At 55.1% G+C, this 24732-nt stretch overlaps 11 protein-coding genes across 11 annotated transcripts; 7 read left to right on the top strand and 4 right to left on the bottom strand.

Annotated features, from left to right (window-relative positions):
- Nucleotides 1-283: 283 nt before the first annotated feature.
- Nucleotides 284-2115, top strand: BU26DRAFT_611085 (uncharacterized protein; the record flags this gene model as incomplete). The annotated part of the gene is made up of 2 exons (XM_033836035.1): nucleotides 284-422; nucleotides 485-2115. 2 exons carry the CDS (start codon nucleotides 284-286, stop codon nucleotides 2113-2115), a joined length of 1770 nt encoding a protein of 589 aa, XP_033676249.1.
- Nucleotides 2116-2349: 234 nt separating this feature from the next.
- On the top strand, nucleotides 2350-3310 carry BU26DRAFT_183750 (uncharacterized protein). The gene has a single exon (XM_033820415.1). The coding sequence runs from the start codon at nucleotides 2584-2586 to the stop codon at nucleotides 3241-3243; it is 660 nt and encodes a 219-aa protein (XP_033676248.1). The 5' UTR covers nucleotides 2350-2583; the 3' UTR covers nucleotides 3244-3310.
- Nucleotides 3311-3376: 66 nt separating this feature from the next.
- Nucleotides 3377-4688, bottom strand: BU26DRAFT_572091 (uncharacterized protein; the record flags this gene model as incomplete). Its single annotated transcript, XM_033834208.1, has 2 exons — nucleotides 3377-4142; nucleotides 4192-4688. 2 exons carry the CDS (start codon nucleotides 4686-4688, stop codon nucleotides 3377-3379), a joined length of 1263 nt encoding a protein of 420 aa, XP_033676247.1.
- Nucleotides 4689-5762: 1074 nt separating this feature from the next.
- Nucleotides 5763-8403, top strand: BU26DRAFT_183730 (uncharacterized protein). The gene is made up of 4 exons (XM_033820414.1): nucleotides 5763-6412; nucleotides 6466-7246; nucleotides 7301-8276; nucleotides 8333-8403. The coding sequence occupies exons 1-4, from the start codon at nucleotides 5968-5970 to the stop codon at nucleotides 8354-8356; spliced, it is 2226 nt and encodes a 741-aa protein (XP_033676246.1). The 5' UTR covers nucleotides 5763-5967; the 3' UTR covers nucleotides 8357-8403.
- An 838-nt stretch (nucleotides 8404-9241) lies between these two features.
- BU26DRAFT_511682 (uncharacterized protein) lies at nucleotides 9242-10378 on the bottom strand (the record flags this gene model as incomplete). The annotated part of the gene is made up of 1 exon (XM_033827324.1): nucleotides 9242-10378. One exon carries the CDS (start codon nucleotides 10376-10378, stop codon nucleotides 9242-9244), a length of 1137 nt encoding a protein of 378 aa, XP_033676245.1.
- A 342-nt stretch (nucleotides 10379-10720) lies between these two features.
- BU26DRAFT_511681 (uncharacterized protein) lies at nucleotides 10721-11466 on the top strand (the record flags this gene model as incomplete). Its single annotated transcript, XM_033827323.1, has 3 exons — nucleotides 10721-10753; nucleotides 10958-11032; nucleotides 11167-11466. 3 exons carry the CDS (start codon nucleotides 10721-10723, stop codon nucleotides 11464-11466), a joined length of 408 nt encoding a protein of 135 aa, XP_033676244.1.
- A 933-nt stretch (nucleotides 11467-12399) lies between these two features.
- BU26DRAFT_611082 (uncharacterized protein) lies at nucleotides 12400-15855 on the bottom strand (the record flags this gene model as incomplete). Its single annotated transcript, XM_033836034.1, has 2 exons — nucleotides 12400-12846; nucleotides 12901-15855. 2 exons carry the CDS (start codon nucleotides 15853-15855, stop codon nucleotides 12400-12402), a joined length of 3402 nt encoding a protein of 1133 aa, XP_033676243.1.
- Nucleotides 15856-16483: 628 nt separating this feature from the next.
- On the bottom strand, nucleotides 16484-18043 carry BU26DRAFT_611081 (uncharacterized protein). The gene is made up of 2 exons (XM_033836033.1): nucleotides 17311-18043; nucleotides 16484-17264 (listed from the first exon to the last, which is right to left on the bottom strand). Exons 1-2 carry the CDS (start codon nucleotides 17944-17946, stop codon nucleotides 16620-16622), a joined length of 1281 nt encoding a protein of 426 aa, XP_033676242.1. The 5' UTR covers nucleotides 17947-18043; the 3' UTR covers nucleotides 16484-16619.
- A 78-nt stretch (nucleotides 18044-18121) lies between these two features.
- On the top strand, nucleotides 18122-20148 carry BU26DRAFT_544585 (uncharacterized protein). The gene is made up of 2 exons (XM_033831743.1): nucleotides 18122-18460; nucleotides 18511-20148. The coding sequence occupies exons 1-2, from the start codon at nucleotides 18283-18285 to the stop codon at nucleotides 20070-20072; spliced, it is 1740 nt and encodes a 579-aa protein (XP_033676241.1). The 5' UTR covers nucleotides 18122-18282; the 3' UTR covers nucleotides 20073-20148.
- A 1776-nt stretch (nucleotides 20149-21924) lies between these two features.
- BU26DRAFT_183662 (uncharacterized protein) lies at nucleotides 21925-22826 on the top strand. Its single transcript, XM_033820413.1, has one exon. The coding sequence runs from the start codon at nucleotides 22186-22188 to the stop codon at nucleotides 22666-22668; it is 483 nt and encodes a 160-aa protein (XP_033676240.1). The 5' UTR covers nucleotides 21925-22185; the 3' UTR covers nucleotides 22669-22826.
- Nucleotides 22827-22871: 45 nt separating this feature from the next.
- On the top strand, nucleotides 22872-23916 carry BU26DRAFT_441250 (uncharacterized protein; the record flags this gene model as incomplete). The annotated part of the gene is made up of 3 exons (XM_033824449.1): nucleotides 22872-22981; nucleotides 23045-23209; nucleotides 23265-23916. The coding sequence occupies 3 exons, from the start codon at nucleotides 22872-22874 to the stop codon at nucleotides 23914-23916; spliced, it is 927 nt and encodes a 308-aa protein (XP_033676239.1).
- Between the last annotated feature and the right edge of the window lie 816 nt (nucleotides 23917-24732).

Here is a 24732-nt window from a genome sequence, read left to right as displayed (position 1 = left end):
CGCCCAAACAAACAGCTGTAGTGAAAGAGACCCGCGACCACGTTGCTGTGCGAACGCCACGCGTGTGGCTCTACCGATCGCGCGCACAAAACTTCTCTTCCACGAAATCCATGCCGCTCCGCGCTCTTGAAACCTCCGCCATGCAGCCGCAATGAGATCAACTCTCTCTCGCTACGTCATCGCTAACGATATCCTTAGACGACGGCGTAGACTAGATTCCTACCGAGACCAACGCGCCGGGATCCGGTATACGTTTGGCAGAGTCGACGTCAAGCTTGGAAAAATGGCCGCTTCGGACTCGCGACGCGAGCGGCGCAGGAAAGGGAAGGAGCGCATCTCGGGGCAGCCTAAGTCGCCGTATATGGAAGATGCGCAAGAGGAGGGGGATGCGGCACAGAGTGACAAGGCAACGCCCGGAGAAGGTATGGAAACATTGCGTTAAGGCACGTCCGGCATAGCCTAGCCCTGGCTAACATGACCTCAGAACCCACCACCCCAACGGGCTCGCTGGAGCGCACCATTTTTCAATTGCGCCCCCAGTCAGGATTAGCGCAGACCACCGAGGGACCTCAGGGAGACAACAGCGCAGTTCCAACGGCTTCGAAGAAGAAGGGAAAGAGCAAGGCTAAACCTGGCTCCTCCTCGCAGGCTGCAGAAGCGGGCCACACACTTTCGTTGTCCGGAGTGTCGATACAGACGAACATCCCAATGCCCCCAACCGAGTTGGAGAGACAGCGAAACGAAATTCTAAAACACATTGCGGAAGAGCGAAGAGAAGGCCGCTTGCCTCTCCTGCAAACGGACGGCGCTGGAGCTGCAGTCCCAGTCCAGTCATTGCCTCGTCGCAAGCCGTTGGTGATCGATCTGAACGACGCTAAGAAGGTCCCAACCCTCTCTGCATTGATCAACATAGGCCTAGACAATGAAGAGCCCACCAGGACTCATGACGAGGAAACAGAGCATCCTCGACCCGGCGCGGATACGACGAGAACTTCGGCGCCGGTGCGAATTTCGCCCCGTTCACGTTCGCTACTCCTAAAGCACCTCGACGACGCCGACGGAGTGCCATCGTACCCTGTGCTGATCAACAAGGAAGACCAGGCTGAAGAGTCTTTGATAGTCCAGAATGAGGAATCAGAACATGCTCAGCCTGATACAGCTCCGATAGAGCAGTCTACTTCCACCACGCTCGCATACCCAACGGTTGTCTCCGCTGAGCCGGATCGAACGTTTCCGGATCCGACATCCCCCGAATCCGACAGAGAAGTCCCCGCGTCAGATACAGACGACGACAAGACTATCATTGATAGAGAGTTTCAGCACGCCAAAGAGGAATGGTTCCGAGTACGAAAGCGTCCACTGACACCGCGCCACGCCCGACACCGTCGCATCGTCTCAACCGACTCCGCCGTCAAGCCCGTGCCCAAGCGCTCTGTTCCGATTAAGAATCGCCGCGTAACCAACGACGGGATAGTTGAGTTCAAGGCCAAGGCCGATGCCGGTGCCTCGAAGGAACATTCTTCAATGGCACCGCCAGAGAAACCATCTAGGAGGAAGATCTCTGTGGCCATACCAGTGAAGGTCCAACCAGCGCAGCCACCTCTCCCAACGCCGCTCTCAGCCTCCACCCTCGTCAACGAAGTACCACCCGAGACCGAAAAAGAAGAACGAGAGCTAGAATACAAGCACCGCCACACTTTTATTGGCACCGCCTCGCTCGACGACTTCCTCGAACTGCTCGAGCTCTCCTCAGCCCACACCACGACTAAACGCCAAGTCGCGAAGGCCTTCGTCCTGCTCGCCGCCGCAGAGCAGGTCCAGGCGCGCCAGTCCTCCACCTCGGGGAGCGGCTGGGAACTGGTGGCGCGCATCACGCCGGATATCGCTCCTGGGTACGCTGACTACTTGAACCAGGCGCACGTCAAGCTAGGTTCTATCTCGCTGTGTCAGTTTCTAGAGTTGGTGCGGTGGGATGAGAAGGAGGAGGTGGCGGCTTTGAGCGTGGTGGAGGCGTTTTGCGCGGCGAGTCATATTGACCGGGGTGTTGTGGCGGGGACGAGGTCGAAGGCGAGGGCGTTTAGGAGCTGGATGGTGAAGCAGGAGAAGGAGTGTTGAGAGAGTGCGTTGTTGGATGAGAGGGGCCTAATTTGTGCTGTGTTGGCTTGTTGGCTTCAGAATGGTGGTATGCAGATCCGGTGCCTTGTTGCGAGATACTTCGTGTTTCGTGGGCGAGCGGTGGATGGTTGTGTTGATACACGCTAGAGTAGTGATTAATAGCTAATGGAGTTCCCTCGCCGAGATACGAGAAGTCCCGTAAGGGAGTAGAAATAAAACAAACACATCTGAGTGTTAACTCATATTCGCTTACCGTTATTGTAGCAGCCTGTGTTTATAGCGCCAGCTGTAGCTCGCGAATGGTGCGCCGCCCTATCCGTCGGATATGTCCCGACACAGTCCTACTTTTCAGCCCTGCCCACGAGATAGAAACGCACTATGATAGAATGACAATGACAATCGACAGCACCTCTTTCGCCATTCTAGATCTAATCCACGTGCTATGTGCTACGGCACACACACACCAGCATGCTCCAAACCTCCAAGCAGAGCAATCCCATCCGCACTAGCCTTTATCCCGTCCCAACCTCAACCTCACGATACCCTCCTACCACTCCTCGCCGAACTTGCCCCTCCACCTCCACCCCCACCTCCACCGTGCCATCATACCAAGCCCCGCATCTCCCCTACAACTCCCCCACCTCAACTCTCCTCATCCACATCATCCTTCGGCCACAGCGCGTCCTTCCACACCAGCGCGCCATCTCCTCTAGACAGGAAGACCCCGGACCACATCGCGCGTCAGCGTCGTCCCAGGATAAGCGTCCTGCATCGCTGAGAGCACTGCGTTGGCGCAGTCGATGGGCGTCTGGTCGTCGTCGGGGGGGGCGGAGTAGGCGTGGAGGATGCGGCCTTCCTACGAGAGGGAGGGGGTGGGTGTTAGGTCGTGGGCGGCGGAGTGGAGGATGTATATGGAGTGGGGGGTGGGGGTGGCATGGTTGGTGGTGGGGAAGTCAAGGGGTGCTGGGAATTGGAGTGGGAGTGGGAGTAGGTAAGTTAAGGGGTGGCTGGGCATGTGGTATATGTAGGGAAGAAGGAGGGGCGTTTGTTTGTGGACGTAGAAGCGAGAGGGTTTGTGTCGGGCTTGGACAGCGTTCGGGGAGGTGGGTGGTGGGTGGTAGGTGGTAGAATCTTCCGTGGAGAGTTGCGAGTGCCAACACCGCTTCGAAGGAGCCCGGGACAGGAGGCGAGCGATCTTCGGAAGTGCGAGCTGAGTACTGAAGACCTCCGGGTCCTTCGTCACTGCTATCTTGACGCATGTTTAAGCTTTGCGCGGGGGATACCTCTGTGGCCTGGACGTTGCGTTCATAGTTTCCGTGGTATCGATGTCAGGGACATAGTGGTCAAACTCCTCGGGCCACTTTTCGATTCCCGGTGGCGGTAGCGACCATCCCTTAGGTTCACAGCGCCCGAAGTATTCGCACGCACACTGCTGCGGAGGTGGGCATCGAATCGCCTCTCTCGTGAAGATGTAAGCCCAGAGCTTCTCGAACACCCGACCGCTGACGTCGCTGATGAGGTCCGTGTCCATCAGCCACCGTCTCATACGCTCGTATTCTGCTTTCGGCCGCTGCTGGATGGCTTTCCGAGTAACGGCGAACTGGGCGCAGCATTGGCTGGCGATGGTGCGTGGAAGCTCGACGTCGCGCCCGAAGAGCGTGGACCAGACTCTTCCGATCTCGTATTCGGTGTCCTCGCGGTGTACGCCGGGTCCCCATACCACGGCGTCGTGATCGACGGGGCGAATCTCCCGCGGGCAGCTTGGGTACCAATCGCACCTCAGCGGCGCGTATCCAGCCTTATCCAGAGCCGGCAGTCGAAAATCGTTGATGATGGCTACCATGTCGCCCTCCTGGTGCCAGGAGAACTGGTGGCCGTGAATGAAGACGGAGTAATCTGGGAGGGAGTCGTAGTTGTTGATGATGTAGCTGAGGTACATCATTGCCTCGTTTCCCCCGTTTGCGGGGAAGTACGTAGAGGGTGGAGGCGAAGGATCGTCGTAGTTGTAACGGTGGAGCTTCCACATACTAGAATTTCTTGTTAGAAGGATAAAGCATGGCAGGAGTAAGGACGTACGGGTCTCGTATTTCAGTTACCCAGTTGAGATCTGTAGCCAAGCCCACTGCTGCTACAATTGCTCCAGTGAGACCGGTAGCCTTTGGGGATTCGGCAGTCGGATAGGTGCTTGAGGTTGAAGGCAGGACAACAGAAAGCGTGTGTACTATTGAACTGTGTTGCCCTTCCTCATTTTCCTTATATGCTGTAGGTGTAGGTGTAGCGGGACTTAAAAGCATCCCCATATTGTCTAGCCCGGCCGTCGATGTAGGCAATTGCGAGCGTTCGTTGTCTAAAGAGCTTGATACTAAGGGTTGGGATGGTGACAATACGTCTTGCTGCGCTTCCTTCCCATCATGTTCGAATATCGAAGGCCACTTCTTGCCGGATTTGAGTGCGTACGATGTCCAGGACTCTTCGAGGTCGCTGCAGTACAAATGGAAGAAGACTGTGAACGCGACAAGGGAAAGGATTGACAGTAAAAAGGACCTCGCCTTCCGGCTAAAGAATGTATGCATAGCGGAAAGGTAAGGAGCGCTAGGGATGGGCAGAGAAGCAGGACTGAGGGAGAGGGTGTGAAAAGCGAGGAGACAGGAACTCATCGGTATATGCAGCCTGACCTATGGTTGCGCATTCTGAATTTAGAATCGGATGATACTGTGTACGCGCTGGTTGACAGATTGCTTGCGTATGGCTTTGTGGGTTGCCGCATTAGTGCATGCGGCGTAGGTGCATACCAGGGCTCAAGTCAGCCCAGCCCCCGCCGGCGCACATATGCAGCAGCGACGGACCCAGCTAACGCGCGGGTGTTTCTGACGTACTCAGACGGGTCGCCATTTTTGGGCTGTTGGTTACGCATAGGCATATTCCAGTCGCGCCTCAGGCGGCGTCGGAAGCGGAGGTTCACAGTCGACGTATTACCTGGCACAAGCGCGCCCCACACCAAGGCCGCGTAAAACAAAATCGTCTAGGCTAGGAAGGTGATAGATGAAAGTTTTGGCGCGTGTGTTATCGTGAGGAGTTTGCAGAGGTTCCCCTCGGCTGACGAAAAGGGTGACGAAGATGAGGTTGGATGGGGGCGCGGCGCTAGTCTATAATTGGGATAGGCGCTTGCGGGTCGGCTCCAGGGGCTGTTCGATCCAGCCGCCAGGAACAGCACATCAACCTCACTGCGCACGCTCTTGCATGGGAGTATGTTCCATCAGCGGGGATCGTCTTCGGAGCTTTCAGCTTCTTGTTTCAGACATGGTGGTACAACTATATAAAACCCCCGCGGTCAATGTCTCTACCGGTCTAGCCTTTCCTAGCACGAACACGACAGCCCCAAGTTATGTCCAGAAGAAAGAAGCGTCGGCTTTCGACGTGACCTGCCCTCATCGGGGATGATTAACATTAGCAAAAACTGCACCTACATACAGATAGTAGGAAGGAAGTCCACAGAGTACTTTTCAAAAACCAAAAGACGACGGCCTATGACTGCGACTTGGTCGAGCGACGCGGAACGTTCACGATGCCCAGAATAGCGAAGATACTCCACCTCACCACCCGAGTACCGCCACACGTGGCTCAGTATCTATATTTCTATCAACGAGGATTGGGTGCGGCTGTCGGTCGAACGAAATTCCGCTGCGTAGGCGCCGAGAAATGCAGCCGTTGGCGCCTATTTCCTCAGCCTTCCTCAACATCGCTGGCTCTGCTAAATTCCTCCTATCTTGTTGCCTTCACTCATAAACGACGTTGCACCACAACTAATGTACATCTAGGTGTTTGCGAAGACCAACAGCAGTCTGAGCTGCAATGGCTGAGACTCTCGCTGCAGTCGCCAGCATCGTCCAACTCGTCGACGTTAGTTCGAGGCTCGTCCGTCGCCTTGAGCAGTTCCACTCCGACACAGGAGAAGTTCCGAAGTCCCTTCGCCACATCAGCACTGAGCTGCCTGTGTTGAGTACCACCCTGCATCGAATCCGGCAAGCGGTCGAGGCGGACTTAGTAGACGACGGCACCAAAGAGGTCCTTATACCTGTGATCGATGGGTGTCGAGAACAGATAGAGCAACTGAACGCCATTCTTGCAAAGACGCTACCGGCAACCAATGACAGCTGGCGTACAAAGAGCAAGAAGGCGATAGTAAGCCTGCACCAAGACGACAAAGTCGAGAGCATTACGAAGATTTTACGAAACTACATCGCAACCCTAACGTTCTATCATGCGGCGGCGTCGTCGACCCTGCAGCCGCTTACAGGTGAGTGACTTAGAGGCAGTCTGCATAACTTTCCACTGATTCGCAATACGTAGATGCAAAACTCGCAAAGATACGCCAGTGGCTATCTGCACCGGATCCTTCCACGAACTATCAGAAAGCGCTTAAACAACGGCAAGACGACACTGGTCAGTGGTTCCTCGAAAGCGACCAGTATGCCGCGTGGAAGACGGATGCCGCAACGTTCCTTTGGCTTCATGGCATCCCGGGATGCGGAAAGACTATCCTCAGCTCGACTATTCTCCAGAGCGTGCTCCAACACTGCAACAATGATCCCGGGAAGGCAGTTGCGTACTTCTACTTCGACTTCAATGACGCGCAGAAGCAGAATTCAGAGCTTATGCTACGGTCATTGATCTGTCAGCTCTCACAGCAGTGCATTAGGATCCCAACGAGCCTCAACACGCTGTTCTCCTCTTGCGAGAATGGGCAGCGACAGCCGTCTCTACATGCCCTTGTGGAAGTGATGCAGCAGATGGTGCAGGAATTCCCGCACGTCTACGTAGTCCTCGATGCTCTAGACGAGTGTGCCGAGCGTTCGGAGCTGACAGACATCCTCGAGACGACGGCTGCATGGCAGCTTCAAAACTTGCATGTCCTCGTGACAAGCCGCAAAGAACGAGATATCGAGAGTTCGTTGGAGACCTTTATAGATCAGGAAAATATCGTCCACCTTCAGAGCGAGCTGGTAGACAGAGACATAAAAAAATACGTTCGGCAAAGGTTGGCTGCCGATAGAAGCCTAAGCAAATGGCAGAAAGACACCACCGTCAGGCTGGAGATTGAGGCCGCTCTCATGAAAGGAGCACGTGGAATGTACGGGTGTTATCCTACTATTTCCTGAAAATGCCAGGCTAATAATCGCCATAGGTTTCGATGGGCTGTCTGCCAGCTAGACACGCTAGGGAAGTGTCGTAATCGAGCAATGCTACGGAAATCACTCGCAGCCCTTCCCCCAACGCTGGACAAAACGTATGATCGCATCCTTTGCGCGATTGGAGAAGAGGATTCCCAATACGCTGTCCGCATCCTGCGGTGGCTGACGTTCTCAGCTCGGCCGCTCTCGGTGGATGAGGTCGCTGAAATAGTCGCCATCGATGTGGAGCGCAACCCCGCTTTCGATCGCGAGGAAGTCCTAGAGGATCCGCTGGAGGTATTGAACATATGCGGTAGTCTTGTTACTATGACTATGGACGAAGGAGATGGGAGGTTGCAGCCAACAAGACAAGTCGTTTTGCTGGCGCATTACTCCGTTAAAGAGTATCTCCTCTCGGACAGAATCTTGAGAGGTCGGGCAGCTCGCTATGGCATGCAAAGCGCTGCGTGCCACGACGCTATAGCACAGGGCTGCCTTGGATACCTTCTTCAATTTCAAGGATCAGAGCTTCTGTCTGAGGATACGAAAGACTTCAAGCTAGCAGAGTACTCAGCAAGCTTCTGGATACACCATGCGCAGGGCACGGACGAGGAGACAGAAGAGTTCAGTCATGCAGCAATGGATCTGTTACTGGAGAGAAACGACGCGTATCTGAACTGGCTTCGGATTCATGATCCAGCCAAACCATGGGAGGGCTCTGATTTTCGGAGGGACCCAGGATCAGTTCCTGCTCCATTGTATTATGTAAGCCGCTTTGGCTTGAGAAGAACAGCGGAGCTGCTGCTTGACAAAGACGCCGACGTCAACGCGCGTGGTGGATACCCCAACGCACTCTACGCGGCTTCATTTAGCGGCCACGAGCAGATTGTGAGGCTGCTGCTCGACAATGGCGCCGACGTCAACGCGCGGAGTACAAAATACAACGCAAACGCACTCTACGCGGCTTCATCTAGCGGCCACGAGCAGATTGTGAGGCTGCTGCTCAACAATAGCGCCAACGTTAACGCGCAGGGTGGATACTACAGCAACGCACTCCAGGCGGCTTCTAAAGGAGGCTATGAGGCGATTGTGAGGCTGCTGCTCGACAATGGCGCCGACGTTCACGCGCAGGGTGGATACTACAGCAACGCACTCTACGCGGCTTCATCTATAGGCCACGAGCAGGTTGTAAGGCTGCTGCTCAACAATAGCGCTGACATTAACGCGCAGGGTGGATACTACGGCAACGCACTCCAGGCGGCTTCTGAAGGAGGCCATGAGGCGATTGTGAGGCTGCTGCTCGACAATGGCGCCGACGTTCACGCGCGGGGTGGATACTACGGCAACGCACTCCAGGCGGCTTCTGAAGGAGGCCATGAGGCGATTGTGAGGCTGCTGCTCGACAATGGCGCCGACGTTCACGCGCGGGGTGGATACTACGGCAACGCACTCCAGGCGGCTTCTGAAGGAGGCCATGAGGCGATTGTAAGGCTGCTGGTCGATAACGGCGCCATCGCATTTAATTAAGGCATCACAATTGCTAATTTTCGTCGACGTTACGCAAGGGGAAAGAATAACTGAGGCTGTAACGTTATTAAAGGAAGCTGTCAACAGTTCATCTACGTAATGGCCGTAAACAATGCTAGTCTTAATAGTTAGTGTATTACCAGAAAGGTGAGCTGCTACCAACTTGGTGCAGGAAAGACTGTCTATTAAGGTACGAGGTTGTTTGTGAGCCTACTAGGTCAACGGAAACACGGGATACTGATTCAAAAGTCTAAGCTCGGCAAGACATCACTGTGCTCCTCAAAAGGCATTTCTACATGATGTATCCTCTTCCATTCATTCCATCCCATCATGTCTCTGACATCTGTTCATTACAACATGATAGCAAGTCAGAACCAAGGCACGTTCGCCCCCAAGGCTAAGGATCGCTGCCATTCCAACATATGGATCTATCCGGCAAAGAAGCCAAAGTACTCACCCTTAACCCAGACCGAAGTTATATCCCTTGCGAGGGACCCCCGCGGCGATTTCACAGCCACTTCCTTCTCCACTTGCTGATCTTCGCAAGACGAGCGATGAGAGAAAGCATCTGAGTACAGGGAGGGTCGATCGCAATACCGAAACGGCGGATATACTGCTCGGAAGTACTGGTGAAAGAGCTCTTCGACTTCTCCACCAGACGTGCGTTCAAATTCCCGCTGGTAAAAGGCTAGTTCGGCATCGATATAAGGATATGAGTCCGCGTCGATATTGCCGTGCCACTCTTCGAAAGCCAAGTGATTAGAAGCTTCCTGTAGCACGCCTTTGGACTTTGCTGGACGCCCTGGGCCAGCCTTGCGTGGAAGTACCATCCCAAACTGGTCCCATTCGACTGGCTTTTGCGGCGACCGATCGTGTTCGAAGTCGAAGTCGAAGTCCGCGAACAGGGATTGATCGATCGGATCTTCGTACAGTCCTTCCCAGTGTCGCTGAAAGCGGGCCAAGCAGGCCTGATCATTAGAGGCGAAGAGTAAAGCGGAGTTCTCTTGTTGCTCCTCGGTCCACCCAGAGCCCTCATACATTGGAACTCTAGGTATGAAGAGGCCTGCTTCTGAGACTTCCCCTGAGCTCGCGTCAGAGTTTCCTGGGAAGTAGTAGTCATCAGCGAGGCCACCTCTCGGGATATCCATGTATGAGAAGTGCATGGTATGTGGAGCAGTTCGACGTGTGTACAGGTCGTTACACACCATGCGATCTTCGTACTCGTCGAATGACGACCAGGATGAACCTAACGAGGAAGAAACCGCTCGCTGTAGCTCTTCCTGATGGAGCAGGGCTACCTCCTCTTCATCTACCGGCCGAAGCCCAGATTGCCCTCGACGATTCTTGCACAGCCGACGCAGACATCCGATTGCGTTACCAACTGTCTTTCCAACTCGCTTCCAACAAGGCTCCTGTTTCCGAAAAGCCACATTCTCAGCAAATCGACGTGTAGTGGTTTGCGGACGCTCCATCGGGGGCCGGTCTGCGGTGGCCATATCGAATTCCTCGTGAAAACTAGACGGACGAGGGAGTTGGCTGGATGCTGTTTCAAAGGTGGTCGGCATGTTTACCAAGTCCTGCTAGCCGGCGAGTTGTGAAACGTACCTGTCGGTTGCGAATACAGGCTGGAAATAAACCAGGACGGAACTTTATTAAGTATACTAACTCGAATAATCCTTATTCACGCATAGGGCTGTCGACGCTCCTCGTACATTCATACTTACCCATATTGTCGCACAACGCTGGAGCCGGTACCAGAAGTTGACGATACATGGATATATACCCACAACGGTTCTTGTATAAGAGAGGACATGGATAGGGTGCACAACGTTAGGCAAAAGGTGGAGCATAACATGTCGGCTTTTTAATGATGGATTGCTGAGACGTTTGTGATACATGTACCAAAAATGTCTCATTCAATCACTTTCCCATGGATTACGGTCTGGCGTCGAGAGCAATCAGGGTGGGACACAGTCCGGGCAAAGCTAACTCAACTCTTTCAGGACCCACACCTGATGCTGAATTTTGGTTATCGTTTTCCTTCCCCTCGATTCAGAGGACTAAAACATCCTCTAGGCAATTATTTTGACAATATCTTCCTCATTCGCTATCTACACTTGGGCTTTCACCCTATACTTACCTAGGTAGGCAATCGTGGAACTCGCTACACGGCCCTCTCATTCTCCGCCGTCGTTATCACTCACCCACGCTGCCGAATCGTATGTTTCCCTTCGTGGATATCAGAACACACAGGCTCTCACATCTCCTTGCCTTAATACCCCGTCCGACTCCCACTAAAAGATCTCAGCCCTATCTCCCCCTACGAGTGTACTAGCTAGCTTCAAGCTTTTAGGTCTATCTCTCCCCCTACCCGCCTACAGCAAACTCTCCTCTCCCACCCCATCAGCGCTACTCCCACAGCCGCCCTACCACACTACATCACACCACACCTTCCAACCTCTGCCCGTATAGCCCAACCCCCCATTCACCCCCTAACCCCGCCATCGACCTACCTGACGCCCAACCCTCTACCTCTCGGCCCAGCACTCCGCCGCCATCCCTCATTCACCTCACTACCGCGACGAGCTCCCGACGTGGCGGGAAAACATGCAGAGCACAGAAACGGTTCGGGCTGCGGAGCACAACTAGCTGAAGCAGTGGTCTGATAAGGTTAAGATGAACTGGCTGATGAACTGGCTAATTCTGAGGGATTTTGTAGACAGGGGGATTTTGTAACTGAGAAGAATGCGAAAGAGGTCAGTCAACCATTCTTTCTTTGAAGCCTACAGATTACAGGCGGAGATTAAGAAAACCTTTCCAGCATGGACTTCACCAGCAATGAACTGCAATGCACAACAGCGACCCATCACATAACGAAAGTAATGCATTCCCACCCCACCAACACCCTGTAAGTTAGAAACTACCAAAAAACCAACCCAAACACAAACATCCACGCACCATCGCGCGCCGCATCCCGGTCCGGTCAAACCTTGATATCCCCGATCGAGGGCAGGTTCATTCTCATTATGATGATCAACTGCCCCTCCCTGTAAAATGACTATCTGAAAAACAACCTAAACATCCACGCCCCATCGCACGCCGCATCTCGGTCAAGCCTTGATATCCCCGATCGAGGGCAGGATCATCGTGGCTATAATGATCAACCACCCCTCATATTACCCATTATGCCATTCGGCATTCCATCCGTCCCTGATGCATTCGCATCCCCTGCAGATCCCGCCCAGTAGAAAGAAGTATTGTCGTGCTGATAGGTGGGCTTAATGCCGGATCTGCTGTCGTATATCCCCTGTGCAGGACCGTTCGGTCGACTGCTGATAGTTTTTGGAGTTGCGTACATTCTGTGTGCGTGGAGTTTTGCTGGATCGCTCGCTGGAAAAGTTGTCGAAATGGAATTGTGGATCTTCTTCGTACATGTTCGTTTGGTGTGTTAATGGGGAGGGTGTTAGCAAATGAGCAGGTTTAGGCTTGACGTTCGGAGAGCCAGTTGTGGGAGCGCGCGAGACTGTGGGTTGCTTGACCTGGCGTATCAAGGAACCTCTTTGCGCTCCAAGGACGCTTGAAGCGTCTAATTGGGTGTGGCTATAGTCCCTCCACCGCTCAAGGGGATTGATGGTCGACGCATGCCTGTCTCGTTTGCAGTGTCGGAAGTGTGCTCGTCAGCGCCGACGTCTTTCGTGGGAAGGCCGAGAGTGTTCTCATGGACATCGAGATGGTGTATGAGAAGGCCGCGGCAGTTCGGATCAGCTCCTTGCAATGCGGAAGTGGTAGGCTTGACGTCGTTTTCTTCGAGGACGGCGAGTGATTGCGTGGCAGGTGGTCCAACAATAATGGGGTGCAGCGACGACCCAGCATCACGCTGCGGCGTACCACCATCGTCCTGATAGCCCGTAGGATCTCCAGCAGCGTCAACTTCGAGGGCAGACCTCACGATGAGCACAGTCGCCTCGACGTCGAGATCGCTGAGAGTTGCCTTTGCGAAAACTGGCTGTAGCAGTTTAGGCTCTTGAGTTCGCTGCATTAGACGGTCAGTGATTGCAGCAGCTGTGAGAGAATGGGTGTTGCTCACCTTCGAAGCATCTCCATTGCTGGCGATAGCTTCCACGTTAGCCGTTGGTAGAGAAGGCTTTGATATATTCTTTGCCTCATCTTTGATTGTCATTGGTTCCCGCGGTTTGACTTCAACCTGCGACTGCGGCTCGAGACGCCCGCTCTGAAGCACTTCCAAGCCAGCCTCGCACTCCGTCTCGAGCGAACGGACACCCAAGTCCAGAGCCGGAAGCTGTGGCATCTGTGGAGCCGGCGGAAAGTAGTCGCCGCACCAGCCGGAGAACCAATCCACAAGGTTCTCGGACGCGGGAAGTTGAGGCAGGTTTGCCGGCGCCGAGCTAGCATCCACTTTATCCTCATGCAGCAGGTCAAGCGGAAGAGTGAGCGGAGTTGAAAGCGTGAGAAGCTTGAGTTTGCTCTCTTCCGCGTCCGTTTCCGCGTCCGACTCAGGCTCGGGCGTAGTATCTCGGGTTACATAGGAGATAGAATCTTGATATGAGGACTCTCCGTCACTGTCGAGCATGGAAGAAGAGCATGCGAGGTATTCTTTAGCAAGATCCTCATCTAGGACATCATTTGCAGCCTCTTCATCGTCCGTGTCTACAGCCTCACGTTCGGATTCGTACTCCAAAACTGGAGCTTGGACAATGGCCTGCGTGTCTTTGGAAGCATTCCTCAAGGCACAAGAAGGAAGGGAGGTATCGTCGCAGACATCCTTCTCGTTGGAAAGAATGGTTTGTGCCGGCGCATTGGCGAGCGGAAGCGTGACGGTTTCCTCCATGTCCACTGGGGATTGCTCGTCATAGTCTAATTCATCCTGCAGTCCATAATCAGAAGGAGCGTTGGAAAGCTCTTCGGTGATGTTAGGAGCATCGGAGATGTCTCCTTCTGCCTTTGATGCGATGAGTGAACTCTCTTCTTGGCCCTCCTCGGGAGCCGCGGAGAAGCGCATGCCTTCCTCCACTTCGCGATCTTCCATCGGCGCAGTCTCCTCGACCAAAACGGCATCAGTCGGGTCCTGGTTGTCGTCGCTCAGTTCTGACTCAACGGGGGATATTTCAGGCTCAGTAACTGGGTCCGTGCTAGTGACGTCGGCGACTAGATTGGCTTCTTCTTGATAGGCATTCTGTTCGACCTTAGCCTCGGTGGACACCGAAGATTCGTCCAGCAATTCACCACTAGATGGAGTAATCTCGTGCTGTTCATATTCCGGGGAAGCTTGGTCCCCTTCCGGGACTGCCTCAGAGGCGCCAACTGTAGCCGCGACTTCAGCCTGCTGTGACTCCCCGGATGGAGGAGAGGACTGCTCAGAAAGGCCACTGAGTGCCGAAACTACCGGCTCTTGGATAGCATTTTCTTCCACCAGGTAGCTGTCGATCATCTTTTCTTCTGCGGGTTTCTCGTTCTGCTCAGACTGGACCGTTTTGCCAGACACGGTGGCCTCTTGGTCCTCAGAGACCTTCACGTCGTCCTGGATAGGTGCCTTTCCTTCGCCTTGAAGATCCGACGGGAGACATGTACCTATAGTAGGCATCAATGGAGAAGCGGAGATCTGGCCAGTATCCACAGCCACCCCCGGCTTCAACTCGAACGGATTCTTCGTCTTCCAGGCTTCGAAGTTGGGAGCCGCTTGCGCCATACAGGTGCCAGTGAACCTAGACTTCTTGCACGGAGCCTTGCAGCGCTGAGGTAAATCCTTCGGAGGTGAGTGGGCGCCGAATTGGAGCGGGCTACCATTGCTCGGCGGATTCGAGAAGCACAGATCCACGGTTGGGCTGAGGGTTGCCTGTTGCTTCCAGTCTTTGTTCTTGAGCCCCATAGGGTCCATAGCCTGGTTGTGCTCCTCCAAGGCAACGTCATTTGAGTCCAACATCTTCTGATCGTCCCCAGTCGGTGAGCTAAAAGCGGGGGATGTAGGTGCCGTCGAGGATGGAGATGCAGTGCCCGTCCTATTGGTCGACTTATTCGTTGCAGCAAGCAGCGAGAGGAATGCGTTGGTGTCTGCTTCCTTCTTGAGAGCTGCCTTGCATGCAGCCACCTTGTCTTCGACAGATGCCATCTCTCGCTCGACAAATTCCGCCTTCTCGTCCGTCGACCAGTTCTGAGCTCCGATGACTTCGGCAGCCTGCTCAAGGAAGTCCAGAGCAGTACTATCCGTGGCATATTTATTCGCGACTTCAATCCACGGACGCGGCGCAAGCGCATCTAGGTCCACCCTCTGCTTCGTGTAGAACTGGGCAATGCGAGCGATCCGATGCGACTTACGGGCAACAAGCTGTGGGGATGAACCTGGCCATAGATACTCCGCGGCGTCCGTGATGAAGTCACGCCGCGTGTAGCCATTCCCAGAGGCCTGCTGCCCGACGTTCGGGAAGATCTTTTGCGCCGTTTTGTACTCCTGGATCCGCTGGGCGAGGGGAGACATGCCGTTCTTGAGCTTTGTTGACACCGCTTTAGACTTCTTCGGGGCTTTCACATTCTTTCCCGGCTTTTCCTTCTCACTAATATCAGCTCGCTGGTCTGAATTCGGGATCTTGGCTACATTCGACTCCTTCTGGACACGAGCTCGGGTGAGATGAATATTCGGACGCTCTGTGGTCGGTTCGTCGTCATCGGATGCGGCGCGCTCGCACTCAGCGGCTTGGAGCATGACCTCTTTCAGCTTCTCTTCGTCATGCCTGCCTCCGATCATAGGCGTCGGGCGAAGGCTATCGACGACGATGAGGGCGTCGTTACCCTCCGCCTCGCGGATCCAGTCGGAGCGAGAGAAGAGGAGATACACGATGCCTGGCTGGACGAGTATGAAGTTGGAGCCGTGCTTGACTGCCTCGACGGCGTACTCGTACGCGGATTCGTGAAGAAGACGGTTGGCGACCTTAGTCGCATGGCGCATATCGCTAGGTCGGAGATCATCGATGTCGCCGTCGCGCTTGAATAGGGGCCCGGTGGCGCTGTTCTTTGCGGAGAAAGTCATGTTGATTTGATGGTTGCGGAGGGTTTGATGTAGAGTGACCTGTAGTTATGGGAGTTAGTGGAGGGTGGAGGGTTGAGGTCAATTTATATGACGTAGTTGCAGGTACCTTCTGTGAACTGTCAAATACAGCAGGGGTAGCTTACAGCGGTGCAGTGTGGCAAGGATGGTTGGATTATAGCGTTCAGTCGTGCGCGCTAGATGCGGTAGGTCGATTGCAAGCGCGGGTTGAGCTGAGCGTGCTGTCGGGGCGAGTGTGGGAAAGGAAAAAGCACGTGTAAGGTAGAGAGACCTTTTGTAGGAACAATAGCGAGCTGGCTTAGTCAGGCGTGGAGAGCCTGCCAAAAGAGTGAATCCAGCAGCACGTGCCTTGCGGCAGGCCGAAGCACCAGGGCCCAGGTGTTGCACCGTCCATTCCCTCCCTATGGATTCACTATGGGAACCCTTGTTGGCGAACGACATACAAGCAGCTGCCTGCTAGTTTGACCGCCGTCATAGCGACTCGGAATGGCTTTCAAGGGCGCTGGGGTTTGTCGAATTTGACGCGTATGCCATGCTGAAGCTATGTGGGATAGCGATTGAGAGTTACAGCCTTAGAATAGAAAGGGACTATTAGGCTCAAAGGACCAAGAGCGAAGAAACAGCCCCTGGGATATAGAGAAGTAAAATATTCATGTTTCGTTACATACGCATTTCCCAAAAGGGGCTACCTAAGTACTCGCAGTAAGCAAGCGGGTTATCATCCGAAACTCCAGAGGAAAGTGTATTTACTCCCTTCCTCCGGCTCGCCTCTCGTAATCGTCCGTAAGTCTCGAAGCGTCCACAATCTCCACGCCCTTTCCAAGGCCTACCATGTCCGTGTTCTCCCACCATCGATCGCCGTGGCCGGCATGCTCTGATTTCGACTTGCCAGCTGCACCCTCGTCATCGGTGTCCACCAATCCGCCTAGCCCAGTGCCATCGCCGCCGACAACTACAACAGTTTGGCTAACCCAGCGCTTGAGGTCTTCGATGTTGGAGCCGTGAGGGCCGCTCAGAGCGTCTACGACGTACACAAGCTCGGGGCCGAGGTGGCGAAGCATATGTACAAAGCCAGTGGGCGTGGTGAAGGGCATGACCATAGCGGGGTCCTCGACGAGCCGAAGAGCTTGCGCGTGGAGAGTGTTCCAGAGTACGGTATCTGAGCTTCGTGCGGACAGGGCTGGGGTATAAACGGTCTCTTCCGGGTGCGGTTCGATAGACTGAAGTTCTTCTCCTGGTGTACGCGCGGGAGTGGATATGGCTGAGTAGGATGAGCCGAGGGAAGCAGCACCCGTCCGCGAGTTGGGTCGTGATCGCAGAGAGGGCGAGTAGATGAGCACAAAGAGCTTGGTTTTGCTGAAGTCGGTGTCGGGGAGGTGGGAGAGTATGGTCTACAAAATGTTAGCTTAGACTCCCTTCCCTTCACACTACACTTACAGCATTCTCTGAGCGGTACGAGCCATCCTCCTCATGCGTGTCCATCAAAGACTCGGCGGACACAACAATAGCCACCGTCTTCCTCCTGCCGCTAGCTGAGGGTCCACCCCTCACCGAAGCGGCGAACGACTTTGTCTGCGTGTCCACCGCCGCCGCGCTCTGCGAAGACTGCGCTTCGACATTGCGCCTGATGGCTGCTTCCTCGGACCATCTGTTATGGTCCGCATAATCATCTTTATCCTCCTCCCGGATCGAAGCAAGCGCCGCCCCAGCAGCAGCTCCTGCGGCTGCAAACCCAGCGGCTGTCTTCTTGCTCACAGTGTCAAACAGCTGCTGCGGACTCGGTGTCCGTCGCATGACGCCCTGCACGCGCGACATGAGGCCCTCGTCGTCGCGCGCCACTCCCTGCGACATGCTCTCGCGCGAGCCCTCGGGCATCTTCCTGTACTCATCCTCGCCATAGCTCAGATCGGCATCGTCGGATTCATCGTCGTCGCGTCGCTCACTCCATACCCAGGCGGCGAAGCCCGCGGTCGCAACAGTGACGGTGAGGACTAGGGGTACCCAGTAGCCGAAGGTGGTGCGGCGGCTGGACGAGGACTGGCGGCGGTCGTAGCGGTCGTACGAGAAGGACATTGTTCTGGGCCGTTCAATTCATGATATTGCTGTAGAGCGCGCGGGGAGGTGGGTGTTGTGGAGGGCTAGTCTAGCGTGCGGAGACCTGATGTTGTTGTGCTCTTGATGTGGCTGGGAGCTATGGACCCCTGTCAAAGAAACACATGCAGCCGAAGCGCCGAGGAGTCATGGACGAGAAACTTTGGCGGGGCTTCCTGACACTCTCGCACGCACCCCGCCAGTTGTGTATACCTTGAACAAGAGCTTGGAATTCTTGCCGCGGTCCACACTGCCCGCTAGAGAAACTTCACAACCTTCTTAAATCGATTGCTGCGCAAAGAAGCCCAATTCGGCGGCATGCCTCACGCTACGCTGCCCTCCCCGGGCTTCCAGGCCCTCATTCTGTGCGGGCCTGGAGCTTCCCTCGGTACCTTCACCTCCTCGCCAAAGGACATACCAAAGGCTCTTCTACCTATTGCAAACCGACCTATGGTTTGGTACCCATTGGAGTGGTGCTACCGCATGGGAGTCACAGGTAGAAGGCGGCTCCACCAGGGCACATACATATGCTAACGATAGCTTCAGATATCACAATAGTCACTCCTCCAGAGTCACTAGAAGCCATCGAAGCTGCCATGTCCCAGAACCCGCATCTCACATCGCTCCCCTCACCAAAGCCCGACCTGATTGCGCCGAAAGACCTGACACACGAGACCGGAACCGGGCACCTCTTCCGGCTACCCGAAGTGCAGGATGCTATCAAGGGCGACTTCATCGTGCTTCCCTGCGACATTGTCTGCGAATTAGACGGCACGGCGTTGGCGGACGCGTGGATGGTCGAGGAAGCTGGACTCGGCGCTGCGAGCGGGGGATTGAAAGACACGGGGAAGATACCCATAGGTGTCGGCGGCGAGAAACTCGGCAGGAGAGGCGGCCTAGGCGTGTGGTACCAGACCAAGGGCGAAGGCAGCAAAAAGGGCGAAGAGACAGACTTCATCGCGACCACACCTCTCCCGACACCAATCGTCCCGCCGCCAACAGATTCATTACGGCGCGACATCTCAAACCTCGTCTACACGGTTCCGACCGATACCCTAAACGACATCACAGAAGAGAACAAATGCTTCCCCGTTCGGCATTCCCTCATCCGCAAGCACGGCCGGATAAAGATGCTCACCACACACCGAGACGCCCATATCTACTTCTTTCCCTACTGGGTCCTAGAGATGATAAAAAAGAACGAGAAATTCGAAAGCATTAGCGAGGAAGTGCTAGGCTGGTGGGCAAAATCGGGCTGGCAAGACGGGCTAGGAGAAAAGCTCGGCCTGCGACAGGTCTTCCATCCCGAGGACGGCTCGGGCAGCGACTCCGGCTCGCAGGTCGTCGAGGAGGAAATCGACGTCTCCAAGTTCAGCACCACGTACGCCAACGGCCGCGCACACAACAACTTATCGCCAACACCAACGACGCTGGCTTCAAGAGTACGAGACTCCAGCGTCTCTGGAGCAGCCAAGTCCATCACCCCATACAAACCGAAACTCACCATTCCTCCCATCCTAGCCTACGTGCAACCATCGGATCCCTCCGTCCCGCTCATCCGCCGCGTCGACACCGCACACCTCCTCCTCACCATCTCCCTGCGCCTGGCAAAGCTCCCCTCGATCGAAGAAGTCGGCCGCGACGCCGCCTCTCCCTTCGCCCACGCCACCAAAATCGCACACCGACACACCATCCCGAGGAAGTGCCGGATAGAAGCCGAGAACTCCCTACTAGCCGAAAACATCGTCGTTGAAGAGAAGTGCAACGTCAAAGAATCCGTCATCGGCCCGAACTGCAAGCTCGGCGAGGGCGCGCGGCTCCTCAGGTGTCTGTTGATGGATGGCGTGGAGGTCGGCGCCAACGTGCAGCTGACGGACTGTATACTAGGGCGGAGATGCAAGGTTGAAGGCGGCGCGGCGAAGGGGGATGAGAGGACGATATTGAAGGATTGCGAGGTGCAGGACGGGCAGGTTGTTGAGTGGGGCACGGAAGCGAAGAATGAGAAGTTCATGCGGTTTGAGCTGCCGAGCGATGATGGAGAGGATGAAGGGGGATTTGGGGATGATGAGATGATGATGGATGAGTCTGAGGGCGTCTCGCAGCGGTAATGTGATGTTTTTCCCGAGCGCTGTTCGAAGGAGGCGGTATATCGCTTGAAAAAGCATTCGAATATCCCACCCACCCACCCTCTAGCGGAGTGATATTTGAATCTTCTCATCAATTCAAGAAGCGATCCAATATGGTAATACAGTGCAACCTTTAACGCGTCTTTCCATGATGATACAGCTACTAGGAAACATCACCCGTGCGAACTCATGCTAATGACGGATGGATCTGAAGCAGACAGCTCTCCCGATCTGGAAGATCCACTATTCTACTGCTCTGCTCCTCTGCCTCGTTCTACCTATCCTCCCCTTCACGGCTTACACGCCAAGCACAACGGCATCTGGATGCCATGCCATCTCCCACCGTCAACGCACTATGTTATCAAGACTCAAGATGCGTGATCCGGCTACGGAGGAAGCGCGTGTGGCTGCATACTGCATATGTGGCGCCGCGAAAGAAGGAGCGAATCCTGCGGATCCGCGCAGAAGCAAGGAGAAGAAGGGGGCATAATCTATAGTAAGCTTGGTACAGTACAGAACTTGGAGAGGGTGGGTGAGTAAGTGGTGCGAATGGTTAGTTAGTAGGGAAGTGGCCTTGCAGGAATAAGGTGAGTAAGAGAAGCGAGGGATGAGTAACCGGGGGTGGCGTTTTCCCGGCATGGGGGAGGCGTTGCTGATAGGTAGAGCTTAGTGGTGGTGGAGCGCGAACTATACCAAACAAAAGCTTCATGCAGACGGTAGAGGGGAGTGAGAAATGGGATGTGCTTTGGGGGATGGGATACGCGCTGAAGATCAAGAGAGAGGCCTCGCGAAGATCGAATCTCAGACGCCCATGCAGTAGCCTTCCAGTCTCAGCAGGATGGGAGAAAGACGTAGTTAGCTGAGCGCATTTTCAGGCGCGCTATGTGGAATGCGGTATGCATGCATTGCTCATCAAAGAGTTTATGTTCCATGCCACTGGGGAGAAAGCGTGGCGAAATTCATCCGAGTGATGCAGAGTGTGAAAAGGCAATTAGAAATTCTAAGTCGACATGGGCTTAAACGGAGGACTTCCTATACTGATGTCCGAAGCCACAACGACTAGCGCCAACCGGACGGGGGCCACTCCGTAAGGTAGACTAGACAATTAACAGTGAGCGAGAGCATTACCGCCACAAAACCCAGTAAGCCACATAGCCGGTGTAGTACTGTACATATGTTTCAGATCTAGAGCGTGGTATTGATCAACAGAGCGGAGCTGAATTCTCGGTGTAACCCGTTCGAGGCAATGCCTTAGGCATGCGATGCACGTGGAGCCGTCAGCAACGAGGATCCCATGTGCGAAGCCGTTCGTAGTGGCAGACTAGACGCGCGAGGACACATGTTGGAGAAGATTATTTCGCGTAGTTCCAGTGGTTCGCGTGGTGAATTGCCATGCACGTGCGCATGATCACTCGCAGGATGCTTAAGCACCGCTAGATAAGAGAGGACTTTTCTCGACGAAAGTTCGGCCGAGAAGTAGATCGACAATACGGGTGTTGGTCCGTCATAATCCAATGATGCCTGTGCCGCGTGGAAAGTCGCCGGATACGCAGTAGTCGTCAAGGCCTGCATAGAATCCTTCAATGCTCCAAAACGCGGCGAAGCTCTAGTATGCGAGGCGCATTGATCGGACGCGAGTCAATACCTCCAAACTGATAAGTGCTGGTGTCGAATGGGCCCGGGTGCTGAAATAGAAACTTAACAGGGCAGTTATAAGAAGAGGAGATACTGTCGACGACGTCATCTGTTTCACCGTCGCATGCTTTGTAGAGAGCGCCGCTAGGACCGCGATCCTCGGAAGACGTTGGGAGCCATGGTTGCAATGTAGCTGTAGTGGATAGTGCTTGACTGTCGAATCGCAAGGCGGATCCGAGGAGGAGCGGTGGCTCATGAGGTGAGATTCGCCTGTTCGTGCGACGCGGCGTAGCGTAGCGGAGTGCGAAGTCAGCCACAGTTGGAGACAGCAACGGATCAACCAAGGAACACTTGGCTAGGGTACGCTGGTGGCCGCATGCTGGTCTGTGACGAAGCCTTTCATCGCGATCGAGGCAGCGCACTGTAGGGCTGTGGTGGTGGCTGCCGATGGCGGAGAGAAATGGGCACCGCGAAGGAGATGAGACGCAACGGAGCCCGCAGAGAGGGCAGACGAAGGGCAGACGGATGCGCCAAATTGGACGGACAGTCAGTCATCTTCGCGTCCGCCAGAGGGCAAGTGCGGTCATGGTCGCAGCGGCCCTGTCCACTACTGCCCCCAGCACCACGACCGTGGCTGAGCCGGGATGCGTCGCTCCTCCGCCTCGTAAACTCACCAGCGGGCGTCCTCCACGCCAACCTCCACCGCTGCCTGGCCGTGACCTCTCCTCTCTCTTCCACCCTCTCCGTGCCGTCGCCAGTGCTTCTTCTGCCCGCTGCCGCCTCGATCGCTGCCCGCCAGTTGTTTGCCGCTGCACGATTTCGGCATTTGCGATTGACGCTGCTGTGCCGCACCGACGACTCGGCCCTCGAGCGCATACCCACCGAAGCGATCCGCAGCTCTGGGACCCTCGTTAGGCTGAATTGTCGTCCGCTTCTCGACTGAGCTCTGCGCCTGTTCTAAATACACTCACTCTACCACGCTCGTTTACCCTCATATACGCTCTCTCGCTCTGCATGAGGGGTCCCTCGTGACCGTTCGTTGCGCGAGAGCAGAGACAAAGCCCGTGAACTGAGCTGGACGTGCCCGTCATACCAGCGTTCCCGCCCGCGTAGCTCCACCCGCATCTCGCGACCGCTCCAATGCCCATGCGTTCCGGCTCGAAGCGCTACATCAACCTACAGCACGATGTCCACGAGACGACGCCCTGGTACTGGCGCTTCATAGCGCTCGCTGCCTCGTGGATGATACTGGGAGGGTATGTCGCACGGCATTCCAGCTGAAGAAGGTTGGAAAGGAAAGCTAACGGCTTGCGCTCCAGCTACCTCATACTCCCAGGCCTCTATGCGAAAGACCCGCAGCTCAAGTTCTCCCAAGCGGTGTTGTCCGTCTTCGTCGTCGCACTCCTCACAGCCGGATACTCGTTCACCGCGCTGCTCTGCTTCGCTTGTCGCAATGAGATATTCCAGGCCGAATCCATCTTCCTGTACGACTCCAGCGACGCTCACACAGCATAATACCCGCTAACCATGCATATACAGACCCGCCCTCACCTCATCCGCCCTCGGCCTCCTCTCCATAGCCTACAACTTCCTCTCCTCGCGCAGCTTCGAATGGGGCACCGCCGCCATATCCGGCACCGTCATCAGCACCACGTCGACCCTCCTCTACGGCATCCTCCTCATCTGGACCCACCGCCGCATCGTCAAGCTCAAGGAACATCAGGCTTCACGCGGGAACACGTGGTCTGAGCAGTCCTACTACATGAACTATCTCCAAAACATGTACCCCAGCGCATCACGCTCGCCCTCCGCGCCACCCGAGATACCGCTCAGCGAAGACGACCGCATAAATCAGCAGATGGCCATGCTTCTCATGAAGAGTGATCCGGGCCCAAGCCCAGATGCCAGCAGTGCCACGTTCAGAATAGACCTCCCCGAAGATGAGGAAGAGAGGCAGCGCATCGCGAATAGCCAAGAGTTGGTAGGAACCCCGCCGCAAGCACACCCCGATGCCAGTCGGGGACGAGCAAACAGCCGGCCAGACAGCCTCAGTGAGCAGCAAGCATGGGAGCGATGGCAGGACCGCGGCCGGACAACCGATCGACCCTCCAGCATCGGCGCCCGAAGCAACCACTCGCGGGCTATGAGCCGCGAGGAGCGGAGAAGAGAGATTGAACTAGGGCATGTGTAAACGCATTCCCTTCGTCTCCTATTTTCGGCTTCTACAAAATCCTTTTGCAGCGCATTTCCAGCAGCGACGGTGTTTCGGGCACGAAGGGTTTCACGGAGTTTCAACGGCACAGGTATATGATATCACGCAATTTTTGGGAGGGCTAATCTCGGGAGGGGAAATGGACGATCCTTTGAGATGTGTGTATGTATCGGGCGCTTGGATATACCTCTTTTCTCTTTTGGCAGGCGCTGTTTGTTGGACAGGACAGTTGTGTAGCTGGTGTAGGTAGCGTAGCAGTGAGTTCGTAAATACCTAAAGGGCCAAATCTATTGAATAGTCGGCTCCAACACCCAGCCGCTCTCCTTATTCCAACCCGTCCATCCAAATTAAACGTACTGTGTACTTTCCCAACCTCTTCTGCCGCCTCCGTACTCCGTCGCCCCCAAACCTCTCACCCCCAACCAGAACCCCGACCTTGGCCCCAGGCCTCAACCCAGCCCAATCCACCACCCTCAAAATCACACCTTGTATCAAACTGAAACACAGGACTACAAAGTCCCGTTTCTCGCCACTGCGTGGAAAGGCCCCCTCTTCCCGGTGAGGAAGTACGCAACTTGGACTGGGCGGGATTAGATTGGATTGGATTGGGTATAGGTTTCTCACGAAAGAGAAGCGCTGACTGGTTGGTTACTGTGTACCTGGGTAGGTCTTACTCATCGCTGTGGGCGCGAGCCGACGAAGGAAAGAAGAGGAACTGAACTATTGAGCGCTGAGCTGTAGAGTAGCTGGATGCCCATATAGGGATAATAATGGGGAAGGGAAGGGAGAGAGGCA

The sequence above is a fragment of the Trematosphaeria pertusa genome (assembly GCF_010094035.1).
Source record: "Trematosphaeria pertusa strain CBS 122368 unplaced genomic scaffold BU26scaffold_25, whole genome shotgun sequence".
NCBI lineage: Eukaryota > Fungi > Ascomycota > Dothideomycetes > Pleosporales > Trematosphaeriaceae > Trematosphaeria > Trematosphaeria pertusa.
Note: the sequence above shows the minus strand (reverse complement) of the source record. Positions and strands in the feature narration are given on the sequence as shown.

Coding starts and splice junctions, on each gene's coding strand:
- BU26DRAFT_183750 (XM_033820415.1), top strand. CDS start 2,584: ATGCTCCAAACCTCCAAGCAGAGCAATCCCATCCGCACTAGCCTTTAT.
- BU26DRAFT_183730 (XM_033820414.1), top strand. CDS start 5,968: ATGGCTGAGACTCTCGCTGCAGTCGCCAGCATCGTCCAACTCGTCGAC. Junction 7,247..7,300: donor ATGAAAGGAGCACGTGGAAT/GTACGGGTGTTA, acceptor TAATCGCCATAG/GTTTCGATGGGCTGTCTGCC. Junction 8,277..8,332: donor CTAGCGGCCACGAGCAGATT/GTGAGGCTGCTG, acceptor TGGATACTACAG/CAACGCACTCCAGGCGGCTT.
- BU26DRAFT_611081 (XM_033836033.1), bottom strand. CDS start 17,946: ATGTCCTTCTCGTACGACCGCTACGACCGCCGCCAGTCCTCGTCCAGC. Junction 17,265..17,310: donor CGTACCGCTCAGAGAATGCT/GTAAGTGTAGTG, acceptor AACATTTTGTAG/ACCATACTCTCCCACCTCCC.
- BU26DRAFT_544585 (XM_033831743.1), top strand. CDS start 18,283: ATGCCTCACGCTACGCTGCCCTCCCCGGGCTTCCAGGCCCTCATTCTG. Junction 18,461..18,510: donor CTACCGCATGGGAGTCACAG/GTAGAAGGCGGC, acceptor CGATAGCTTCAG/ATATCACAATAGTCACTCCT.
- BU26DRAFT_183662 (XM_033820413.1), top strand. CDS start 22,186: ATGGGCACCGCGAAGGAGATGAGACGCAACGGAGCCCGCAGAGAGGGC.